Source organism: Cimex lectularius, unplaced genomic scaffold, assembly GCF_000648675.2.
Source record: "Cimex lectularius strain Harlan isolate CLEC.00 unplaced genomic scaffold, Clec_2.1 scaffold112, whole genome shotgun sequence".
Classification (NCBI taxonomy): Eukaryota; Metazoa; Arthropoda; class Insecta; order Hemiptera; family Cimicidae; genus Cimex; species Cimex lectularius.
This window is the reverse complement of record NW_019392699.1, coordinates 1,155,919-1,168,425: the sequence shown is the minus strand read 5'-3', so window position 1 is coordinate 1,168,425 and position 12,507 is coordinate 1,155,919. Positions and strand designations below refer to the sequence as shown.

The window sequence follows — 12,507 nt, the reverse complement described above, 5'->3', positions numbered from 1 at the left end:
TCCAGCGGCCCTGCATTCGATCCGACATACTTACAAATGTTTTTTGTTTTAAACACCAGCACCCCGAGGGATGATATAACCTCTGCTGTTGCGCACCCTTGTAAAAAAAGATGAAAAAAAAAAACGATAAAAATACATATAGTTTTAAAGAAACAACAAAATTCGAGTGTCTGTTTTTTGTGTTGTGCGAATTATTCTTACGTAGCACATTAGTATTTATGTGTTTCTTAAAGTGTCCATCGTTGTTGAAATCATAGTAGCAAAAACTGGAATTAATAGGAGAGAGTAGTGTTTCTCATGTAGTTCTTAACTATATATTTCAGAGAAACCCCTTCCCTCTCAAAAAACAATAAATGAATAAATAATTCAATATATTTAATGTTAAAAAAATGTTAAATAAGTGTTCGACACTTTTTTATTTTATAATTTTGACATTTTTGTTGGTTTATAAAACCAAATCATTATTTTAATTTGTTTTTGTTTTTTGTTTCAGGGGTTTCGGCAAACAGGGATTCCAATGCCAAGGTGAGTTTTTATTTCTATCAAATATATTTTTTTCTTTTATTTAGACCAAGTAGGTTTTGAGAACTTGAGATAGTTGCTGGAATGATTATTTGGCCTATAGAGATACAAAAGGAGATATTTATTGTAAATCAATCACTGATGATTAAAGATCTTTAAGTCGTACTCCTGTCTGTTTGAAAGGATTATTGACGGAAGAGTCTTAAACCCGAAATACACCTATTGGTGGTATGACTGCCAAACCTTCATATCATGTCTAGGTTAACATTTCATTCCGATGCCAATTTAATCACATAGCGCGTCTTGCACTTCCGAGCCGGTCTCTTAGTAAATTATGGATTCTACTTTGTTATTTATAGGGGTGGATAGAAACGGTTTTATATCTGTCCAGTGCCACACCTCCCGTTAACGACCTCGCATTCAGCCGGCGTTCCGCAGCTTCTTGGTTCACCCGAAGTTCGTAGTCTGCCATAATGCAAAAGCATCCCCATGACCAGTATATTGAATGCTTCCCAAAAAAAAAAAAAAAAAAAAAAACAACAACTACAAAGCAACTCGCAGAAGCTAACCAGAAAACCTTCAACAATCCGTAATTTAGTTTATTGACATCTGTAAATTTTAAATTGTCATTATCTATATTCGTAGGCACGTTCGAAATTCGAAAGAAGTCGTTCAATTGTGTTCAGATCTACAGGTGCTATATTTCCAGTATGTTTTTTTTTTGTTAGGAACAGAGGAGCTATCGAGTTACAACAATCAATTTATTTTCTTATGTATTTTTGAAAAGTAGTCGTTATACACTATTATTTGAGTTTTTTAAATGTGGTACTTATGACTGACTGAAATTTTTAATAAATAAAAATCGCCGGGGCGACGGTGGCCGCAACGTTTCAGGCGTTACACGGTCCTCATTACTGTAGAAAACAGCGGCCTTGTATACCCGTACCTGACATACTAATTTTTTTCCATAAAATACCGACACTCCGAGGTTTGGTTTGACCTCTGCTGTTGCCAACCCCCGTTGAAAATAAATAAATAAATTTTGTGTATTACATTCGAAAAAACAAAACTATGTACATTCATGCAAAACAACTTTCAAAAAATCGATTATTGTATTTTTCGCGTCCATTACTTAGATACAACTACATTATATGTACGCCTGTCGTATGGAAAGTGCAAGCTCCAGAACAGGCCGGCAGTACAGTTCATCGGTCGCATGTTAATTTAGATTCGTGATGAACCACCTCCGGCCCACATTGCCGAACGTAACGAACCGCCAAAAGGCAGGGCATCGCGTATACAATGATGTATCGATTCGTCCTTTAAACTCTGTACTGCAAAGTTCAAAACAAAACCCTTTCGAAACCAGCATCTACTCTAAATTGTATAAAATAAATATCAGCTTTGAATGAATGCCCAGGAGTAAGCTGGGTTTGCAATAAATCTGGTTATGGAATATAGCTTCCAAGCAATCGTTATAATTTTTATTTTTCGTTGTTTACTGGATATTTTTAAAGAAACATAAGAATTAAAAAAAAAAATTAAAAAAAGAAAAAATTAAACTGAGCAAAACAATTTTAAGGAAAAATGATGAGAATATTCAATTCAGTACGGAGTATTTCCTCTTGCGTAAATTACCGCTTGCATTCGATGTGGCATTGACTTTATGAGGTTTTGAATTTAATGCTGTGGAATGTTTTCATACTACAACAGCGCCATTCATAATTCCTGCAAATTGTCTGGCATCACTGGGCGACTTTTTACCTTCTTTGACAACTCGTCCCGAAGGTGTTCGATAAGTTTTAAGTCGAGGCTACACGCTAGCTTGATGAAGATCAAGTTTGTGCGCCCTTCCATAAAAATACCTGCCCAGACCTTAACACGACCACTTAAATAGCTTCTCCGGAGTGAAAATGCTGCGGGGATATATCGCTCTCTTGTTCTTCCCCAAATCCTCTCTCGGCTGTCAGAAAACCTCAAACAAAACCTTGACCCAGCCGAAAAAAAAGGTTTTGGTCCAATCTTGCTCAGAACAAATGATGTGATTTTTTAATAAACTTAGTCGAGCTGTTTTGTGTTGCCAGTGGCAGGCCATCTCGCACGTAATCTAGCTTCTGAACTCTTCGCTGACATTAACATTTCTAAACGTTGAAGTCGTTGCTTGATCTCAACGGCAGTAGAATGTCGATTACGGAGTTCATCGAAAAATAAAACGATCAGGTCTAAGAGATGTGACACGACGGCGACCTGATCCATGCCTTCTTAGTAAACCTCCTGTATCTCAGCGAAGGAAGACCTTTCAGACAGTTTGTTAAGCACAGCCCTGGTCACATACGGTTACACATCTTCCATCTTCCAACAATGCTATGATTTGAGCTTTATATGTATCACTTAAAACCATCGTCAAACAAATTTGAGAAACTTAAAATAGAAAGAAGCTTTAATAAATATCAACAAAGAAGAGATTGACTATTGAAAGATTTATTTACAAAATCAAATTGTAAACACAAGTCGAAGATTTTATCTGTGTTTTATTACCTCCAATCCTTTAAAACAGACCAAATATTTTTGTAAGATAATCAATGGAAGATAATTGAAAATATTAAGGGTGGCCACTGTTTTTGCCTCTTAGTGTAGTTGACAACTACATAAGCAACAGGTCATGAGTACGTGTTGTTGGCATGAACTCGCATGTTAGTAAGAATGTCTCGGTTAATCACTTGGCCAAAGGAAAGAAAACAACAATTTGAAAAACAATTCTGAAATATGAAACAAGTTAGAATCCATAAGATTTTTCAACATATGAACAGACACCAGTTTTACAATTTTTTTTTTGTAACAATCACTCGGATTATATCGCTTGAGTTTTAATGTAGCGTGATATTAATAAATTATAGCTGCCTTGGCATAAACCCCTTTGTAATTTCTGCTATTTCTCTCTTCTAAGTCATCAAATTATTGCTGTTTCTGTCAGTGTTTTGCCCTACTTCTAACGTATCGTTTTTCGTAATTAGTTTTAAATCGTAATTGTGAAAACTTTAGTTAATGAAATAAAAATGTAATTAAGTTTAAATAGAAAACGCTTACACACGGATGAGTAGTGAATGTACTTGGGTCGAAGCGAAAAAAATCACAATTAGTTGAAACTGAAATTAGTTGCCGATGTTTGTCCTACCCTACGTTGATAAAACTGATCCATGGACCTAAATGTTATACGAAGAAGCGCAGTCGGGCTTCTAATACCGAAGGAGATGCTGTGTCGAGCTGTATGCTGTTGTGGTTATTACCTGGCCATCGGAACTCGAAGGGACCTCCTTCAAAATTACTTGACATATACGTCGTGCACAAAGCAAGTTGCCAATCATTGGTATCTCAAGTTACTGTACTAAAACGTGGGCATCACAGAGATCCTGAACTGCCTGACCTGATTTTGCTTTGACGCCCATAACTATTTCCCGGTTTTTTTTCAACCTTTCCTGTGTTGACATGATATCTTCGGTATTTGACAACTTTAGTGTATTAAATTGAATTAAATCTTAAAATCGCTCGGATTAATTTATATCAGTTGTTTTTAAATCCCTTTAATCGACTTGGTCTTTTGAATATTAATATTCAAGAATGAATATTAATGTGAGATAAAAGTAATTTGTTAAATTTAAATTGTTTAAGTTTTGTTAACTTTAGTATTTTTGTTAAAAAAGCAAAGAAAAGGATTTTGTCTTACGAGTATAAATAATAAAAGTGCTATTGAAGGAAGTGACTTAAAAATATTTTTTACATTCATTTGAATTTGACAAAACATTAAAGAAATATGGCTGCTTTTAACAAAGGATTTTTCTAACGTATAATAAATAACGGTTAACCGATCTATTAAAGATGATTTTCTATTGATCGTAGAAAATAATCTAATCGATTCAAAGCAGATGATTGAAGAGGCCATTTAATAAGTAACGGCCAGGAAACACTTTATTAATATATTTAGGAGCTTTTACCGAGGAGTTTCATCCTGTTGAATTAGACGTCCTCTCCTATCGCCTTATCTATTCATTAGTACGTTGAATTAATTGTCGAATGCATTCATATATCATTTTATTTATAAAAAAGTGTTTTTAATCCACCGATGGGGCTTCGGCTTCTGAACTGATAAAAACGAGAGAAAACTTCGTTTCCACATGTTAAAATTAAGTCGTCCAAACTATTCCTGCTCCAATGGAGTCTCAAGCTACTCGGCATCAGATTTTCTTGCCGTGTCGGTAACGTGGTCTATTAATAGTCTATTTCGCTAAATCAAGCCATTCGGTAATTAAATTGATTACCAGAAAGGTTGAATTAAGGTGGTTCCATTGATACGATCGTTTTTATCCCTGTGTCACAAATGGCATATTGGGTACGACCTAGCTCTAACATTGAGAGATCCTGAACCATCAGACCTAACTTTGCTTTCAACGCTCATGTTTCCCCTGTATTTTTTTATCTATGCAGTCACGGTAACTTCGCCATTTTCTTCGAACTTTAATGTATTCAATTTAATTAAAACTTAAAATCCCTCGATTATCATATTTTCATAAGTTGTTTTTAAATTTTGATCTCTTTAATCGACTAGACCTTTTGTATATTAATATTAAAGAATGAATATTAATATGGGCTAAAAGTGATTTGTTAAATGTAAATTGTTAAAGATTTGCCAAATTTGGGATTTTTGTTTAAAAAAAAAAGGATTTTGTCTTACGAGCATAAATAATAAAAATTCTATTGAAGGAAGTGACTCAAAAACGACTTTTTTACGATCACATTCATTTGAACTTTACATTACAGTAATAGGGAGATTTTGCATAAATTAACGTGAACATTAAAATATTAAAATTGCATAAAATCATTCATTACTCATCACTATTAAAATATTTAGCTGTTTTATTTACGTACAAGAAGGAATGACAGAAGCACTGCAACCGTACACATCTTTCTTTCAATAAAGCCACAGCAATTGTGTAAAACAGACCCTTTGGTCTGGTCCGCCTTAATACAATTTAAAAACTAAAATGGTAAGAGACAGGTATAGAATGTGGTTGTACTGGGTATGCATATGGTTTACTAACAGCACTGTAGTAGTTTAATTTTTCTTAAAATTGCTAAGTTAAGATAAAAGCTTTTTTCTTAAGAGTTATTGGCTGTTTATTTTGTACGTTAAACCTTCGACAACTATCAGGTCACTTGACGAACTACCGTTAGTAATCAAGATAAAAACAACATCCGTGAGCGGTGGCTTTGTTAACAAGCCTGCAAGATAGGCCTATAGCCACACAGCAAATTCCCCAGGAAGTTTAGCGTTAGCGGCAAATTCCGTTATGCAAAAAGTCTTCAAACAGCGTCAATTATAACGACGGTAAATATAACGGTAATCAATTCAAAGTGTTATTAAACTTCATACTTGGTATTGTGCTAAATAATTTTCCCATGGTAGCAGAAAGTCGTTATCACGAATTATTGTACAGTTAGGAAAGCTTGAAGTAACTTTTTGTAGCGGATGGAAAACGAATATCAATTAATCCATAGTATCTCCGGCATTTGAATGAATTACTTCTTTCATTATTATGGTAATTCAACATAATACATTGTTTTATTAAATTCACTAATTTCGTGGTCCGCTTGACCAATTAATACATTACAATTAATTAAGGTTTTTAGTTGAGATGAAAAAAACTTAACGGCACGAGAGGGATTCGAACCCACGACCTTCGGCTTGATACGCCGCTGCTCTACCACCTGAGCTGTCGTGACCTCGATCCACTCGGACATCAACTCCCCATCTCAACCCCACCTTATGAGTTTTCCCTCCTTTTGCCATTTTTCAAATGTCGTGTAATCGGTTTGGGTTCTCGACTCCATTTCAATTGTCGTCGAGAATCCAAACCGATTACACAAAATGGCAAAAGGAGGGAAAACTCATAAGGTGGGGTTGAGATGGGGAGTTGATGTCCGAGTGGATCGAGGTCACGATAGCTCAGGTGGTAGAGCAGCGGCGTATCAAGCCGAAGGTCGTGGGTTCGAATCCCGCTCGTGACATTGATTTTTTTATCTCAACTACAACCCTAATTAATTGTAATAATACATTGTGTATAGCTGTCAAATGATAAGACAGTTTTACAACAAAATATACATATTGGAATTAGGACACACGTATCTATTATTAAAAAATATAAAATTTCGTTTTATTTAGTCTTTCAGAAAGATTGTGTAGTGTGTGTTTGTCTATGCTACGTAAAATTCACTAGTTTTAGTGGTCTGCTTGGTCAAATAATATATTTCAATTAATTAAAGCTTTTAATTGAGATAAAAAAGCCAGTGTCACGAGCGGGATTTGAACCCATTATCTTCGGCTAGATACGCCGCTGCTCTACCACTTGAGCTACGGTGACCTCGATCCTCTCGGAACTAACTTCCTATCTCAACCCCACCTTTTTTTAATTTTCTCTCCTTATTGCCATCTTTCAAATGTCGTGTAATCTATTTGATTCTCAGCCACGGAGAGCTTTAGTGAAGGTATACTTCATTTTTAGCTACGTAAAATTTAGATGTTTACGGCCTAACGTTTGACATCAGTTTTGTGTTCTGTTTGCCAACACTCGTTTAAATTGTAAGAGTTCCTCAAAATTCCTCAACAATTTGTAAAACTTATGTTTAAAGGGTTCTGCAAAGTGGAATATTTGAATCGTGCGGATCTAAGAAACCTTTGTCTAATTCTTTACCTAAAGGTTAATGCCTAACCCCAATGTATCTTCCATTACGACCTTACCATGCTGTTTTTAATGCAACTTTCTCTCTTTTTTCCCCCCAACCCCGTATAAAGCTCGATAAATGTCAAGTAAATCATAAATAGTGAAGCTCATAAATCAAAAATAGTTTCTTTCTTTCAATCAGCTTGACTTTTCAGATAAATAGTGTGCACAGGTACGTATGTATTTAAGAAGTTCGTGCTCAGATTTTGCATCAACGACGGACATTATATATATTTAGAGCGCGCGTGCACGCAAACTCTTTCACTTTTGTTAAGGAGTTCAAGTACTGTTTTGGCTAGGAACGGTTAATATTTCGTGGCATTTCTCGTGGAGACTTAGCGTGAAACGTCCAGTTAAACAAACAAGCTACGTTCCTGTGTATTAACTAAATACAATAACAATTTATGTACCATACTGTTTCAAAGGGAACCACGACAATTGCTTTGAATTGCCTCTGGCTTCAAATTAATACCTTGCCTGTGTGGTATTTGTGTGCCATTTAGATGGAGGCACCCTTGGGCAATCCTTTGTGGAAACGTTAATGTCATCCAAGCCTTTACTCCCCCTTTGACTTAAACTCTCAATCCGATTGATCCGACGACATTATAATTTTTCCTATGTGATATTTAATCTAATCCCTATGAGATTGAATTGCATGATCGACAAGGTGTGCTCGGACTTACAGGCAAAATAAAAATCTGCCCCAATACTTCAAAATCTTCAATATCATGTCGTAGCGGCTTAAACCAAGTCAATGTAAAACTAAGTGACTTCTTGTGCTTGCCGTGTTACAGTACTAAACAAATTGTTAAAGCTCATATTATTTTTTACACATTACTACATTACTGCTATTATTCATTAAATTTTCACAAATTTTCTTTTTCTACAAATATATGCAATCATATCTATAATTGTAAATTAATCTGACTTTATATTATTAATTAAGAAATCATCTTACTCTGTAAATAATATTCTATTAAATTCAATTAATTTTCGATTTAATTATTGGCTAACTCACATTTTTACGATGTAAAAACTACGCAATATTTTAACTTTTCATTAAATATGGCACTTTTTTTTTATAAAGAAAGGATTATTATTCAAAATTTCAAAACTCGGTGGTTTTTTCATGCTACAAGTTTATTCTGTATTACGTTTTTTTATTTGTTTGTTTTTCATTTTGTAAAGATATATTCTGTTTATTTCTCTGATGATCTTCAAAAACTCCTGCTATCTAGAGGAGCTTTGCTTTTTGACAGCAGGCAGGGGATGTACTAAAATATTATTTTTTGTTATACATTTATATGTAACTTTTGAATTAATTAAGGTTTGGTTGAGATAAAAAATTCAGTCTCACAAGCGGGATTCGAACCCATTTTTATCTTAACCAAAACCTTAATTAATTCAAAAGAATTTATTTGGTCAAGCCGACCACGAAACCTAATAAAATATAGTAAGCAAAGTGAAGTATACTAAAGCTCCCCGTGGCCATTTCATTTGTCGTCGAGAATCAAATAGATTACACGACATTTGAAAAATGGCAAAAAGGAGGGAAAATTCAAAAAGTGGGGTTGAGATGGGAAGTTAGTGTCCGAGTTGGTCAAAGTCACGATAGCTCATGGGATAGGTCGTGGGTTCGAATCCCGCTTGTGACACTGACTTTGTTATTTCAACCTCAACATTAATTAATTCAAAATAATTTATTTGGTCAAGCGGACCACGAAATCTAATAAAATTTATATGTAACATACATTTTTGCAAATAAATTTTGCACTAATCACCACACATTATTATTATTATTATTATTAATTAAATCGAAATCTTTCGTTAGGAGTTCAATCTTCTCTCCAACTCCACTTAGTATTAAGTTCAAGGATTTTAAGACCGTTGCTCGATGGAATGCTTCCTAGGGGGTATCAGCGGTTCGATCTAGTCGAATATTTACAGCTTTTTTAATTTGTAAATTATCACACGTGCCGAATTTCACACCTAACTACATGTTATACTTAGAAACATCAACTGACTTTTTATTTGTTTACACCATCTTCACTCACTTCGCACACACCACATCATCAGACTTCGGACTCCCCAAAATGGGCTGTTGAAATAATTACTACCAATTTATCCTGGTTTAAGGCTCTCAATTCACTAGCCCAAGATCTTAAAGACAAAAAGACCATAATAAAATAATAACCAGCCCCTGAACCTAAAAAAAACAACAAAGAACATTAGAAACAAAACAAGAACCAAATATTCCAATCTTAACAATATTAAAAGCAAATGCCTATAAACACTACAATAAGCAAAAAGACCAGTTACAAATAAGTATAATAAAAACCCAAGAATAAGTTTTAATAGTTTAAAAGAAATAATGATCTTGTAAATCATAGATAGGATTAACCTTTAAAACTTCAACAAAAGACGAATTTTTGTCTAACATTAATCTCCAAAACTAATATTTTAATTAAACTACTTGTTGGCAGCTAGTAAACAAAATAAATAAAGAGAAATATAGTTTCCCCCCGTAGGAGGGAAAAAATGGGGGGAGTGTGAAATATTCAATGAACAGCAACCTAATTAGCTGCAAGCTTTAAACAGATGGCCTTAAAATCCACAGATAGGATATAAAACCCTTAAAGTTTAAATGTAACATATAAATGTCTTACTAATTATTATCATAATAATTATAATATTAATTTCAATCTACTTTGTTAAATCAAAACACCCTCTAAGAATAGGAGTTACTTTAATCTTTCAATCTATCTGTATTAGAATATTAACCGGATTAATCAGTTCATTTCTATTTTCTTATATTATAATAATAATTATATTAAGAGGGATACTAGTTTTATTTATATACATATCAAACGTAGCTTCTAATGAAAAATTTTATATAACAAGCAAAAACTCATTATTAATCTTATTAATTCCACTTCTTATAATAAAGCAAGACTCAATTATATACAATTTACATAATTATAAAACTAATACCACTATAAAATATGATATTTCCACCTCCTTAAGAAAGCTCTTTTCATTAGAAACAGTACCTTTAATTATAATAATAGTTTTATACTTATTCTTCACTATAGTTGTTATTTCATCAATTGTAAATATTCATGAAGGGCCAATACGCTCAAAAAGATAATGAATATATCAACACGTAAGAGTCATCCACTAATTAATATATTAAATAACTTACTTATTGATCTTTCTTGCCCTTCAAGAATCTCCAATTGATGAAATTTTGGATCCTTATTAAGAATATGTTTATTGATCCAATTATTAACGGGAATTTTTTGTAGCTATATATTATACAGCTTTCGCCAACGTTTCGATCTTTATTGAGATCATCTTCAGGGCTTGGGATCTACAAACATTCTTTAAATTTAACATATACACGTAGGATGTGGAAAAAAGTGAATTTATACAATGCAAAAAATATTTTTTATATTCAATCAAAGTACGATAACACGATAAAGAAAATGTTTTTCTGAAAACTACATCACACCAGACCGCATCTCACGATTTCCGAATAATCAGCTTACATAAAGATTAAGTTTTAATTTTATATTGAGAAGCACTAATAATTTTATTTCAATTTAATTTTGTTTACTTGATTTTTTATTATTATTTTTGTGTTTACATAGTATCTTTTATTAAAGTAAATCTCTGCGGGCCACCTTCTCCAGCAGACGGTTTCAGAATAATCATTGCTGTATAAGAACTGTTGTTGTTTAATTTCTTTTAAATTTCCTTAGGAGAAACAGCCAAGTTTGTCGAAAGTGGTGTTATGTTAAATTTGACATATGCAGTTCTCGTTTGAAATATTTCGAATGTTGAACCGGCGTCTGTTGTTACCACAGTTCCTCACTGAAGATGACACAATGCCGAAAATTCAACAAACCCGCGGGTGAAGAGGTTCCAATAAGTCACTCGTAGTCCGACACCCATCATCGACTTTAACAAATCCATTTTTTGGCATAATTTTAAATTGTATTATTATCATATAAACATCATGTTTCGCCAATCCCCTTTGAAGAAAATTGTGAATTTATATTTCCTGAAACAGATTCCTCTATAAAATGTTTATTTTATTAAATTGACATTTTAATTTATTCGTCATCATCTGGGCTTCCATTTATTCGGAGGTGAGTTGTAATTGAATCCTGGATGGAATTTTTCCATTTTTTGCCGCCTGCTGATGGACGGGAGTCCTGATCGAGGGTTTAGTTATTTATTTTTTCGTATAATCGAGGTTGGTTTTATTCGAGCCAATCCGATCGCTACTTCGAATATTTGCTACTGAACGCCTATTATTTGTGGAAATATTACAGAATTATCGATCTTATTCCTGTATTGTTTTGATACGTTGAATGATTGATAATATTGAGATTGGAGGGTTTTACCGAGAATTAGCAATCCGTCTATAATACATAAAAATGCTTGATATTTTGGATTTGTATGTGGGGTAAATTTGCTGAATGGCCCTTGACAATGCAAGTACTTTACACGTAGTATTGTGTTTCTGTCACAGGCCTTTTCACTTTACCATTTTTTTTTACAAACTGTTCGACATGACATCTGACACGGTGAATGTGACTGAATGTTCTCTGGAAGAGATTGCCGGTAAAAGCGAGAAAGATTGCACTCATGCGGGCTCCAGCTCGTGGTTTTATCAATATTTCCGTGGATTCTTTTAATTTAGGTTTGTTCGGAGGCCTTGGTTTTAATAGCATTCCGTATTTCTTTCTCAACCCGGTATCAAGTATGTTTTATACTTTGCCCAGACCAATGGAAAGTTGGAGGTATAAGTTCTAATCTGTTCTGGCCCAGCGATGTTGAGAGAATTAATTAAATTTTTGGCTGCATAGTAAACCTTAAATTTATCCCTCAGTATCAACATTCCTGATGATCGATCGATATGAAATCTCTGCGGAACCGAGGGCGCGACCTGCGAGGCGAACCGCTGAATTCAATAAACCGGGGAGATAGAAAGTAGGATCCCAATCGACACTGGTTGGTGGCAGCAATTATATGGACAAATTAAGTGCATTCGAGAAACTCACGTACGATGAATAAGATTAGCAATCTGACAGGATAGAGGACTAATTATAAAATAAGGAGATATAGGGTGAATAGATTCAAATTTGACATTTATTTATAGATAGACTGGAGATTTTTTCACAACCTAATGAAAGCTACCCAT

The 12,507-nt window shown here is 33.9% G+C and overlaps 1 protein-coding gene and 1 non-coding gene across 10 annotated transcripts in view; both read left to right on the top strand.

Annotated features, from left to right (window-relative positions):
• The window catches only part of LOC106664526 (protein kinase C, brain isozyme), an 85,779-nt gene that overhangs the window by 42,515 nt on the left and 30,757 nt on the right, over window positions 1–12,507 (top strand). For all 9 annotated transcript variants that reach the window (XM_024226090.1, XM_014390328.2, XM_014390326.2 and 6 more), the window contains exon 2: window positions 494–525. In XM_024226090.1, the coding sequence (XP_024081858.1) occupies window positions 494–525 (32 nt within the window). The remainder of the gene's footprint in view (window positions 1–493; window positions 526–12,507) is intronic.
• On the top strand, window positions 6,513–6,585 carry Trnad-auc. Its single transcript has one exon. It is a non-coding gene; the product is annotated as a tRNA-Asp (tRNA).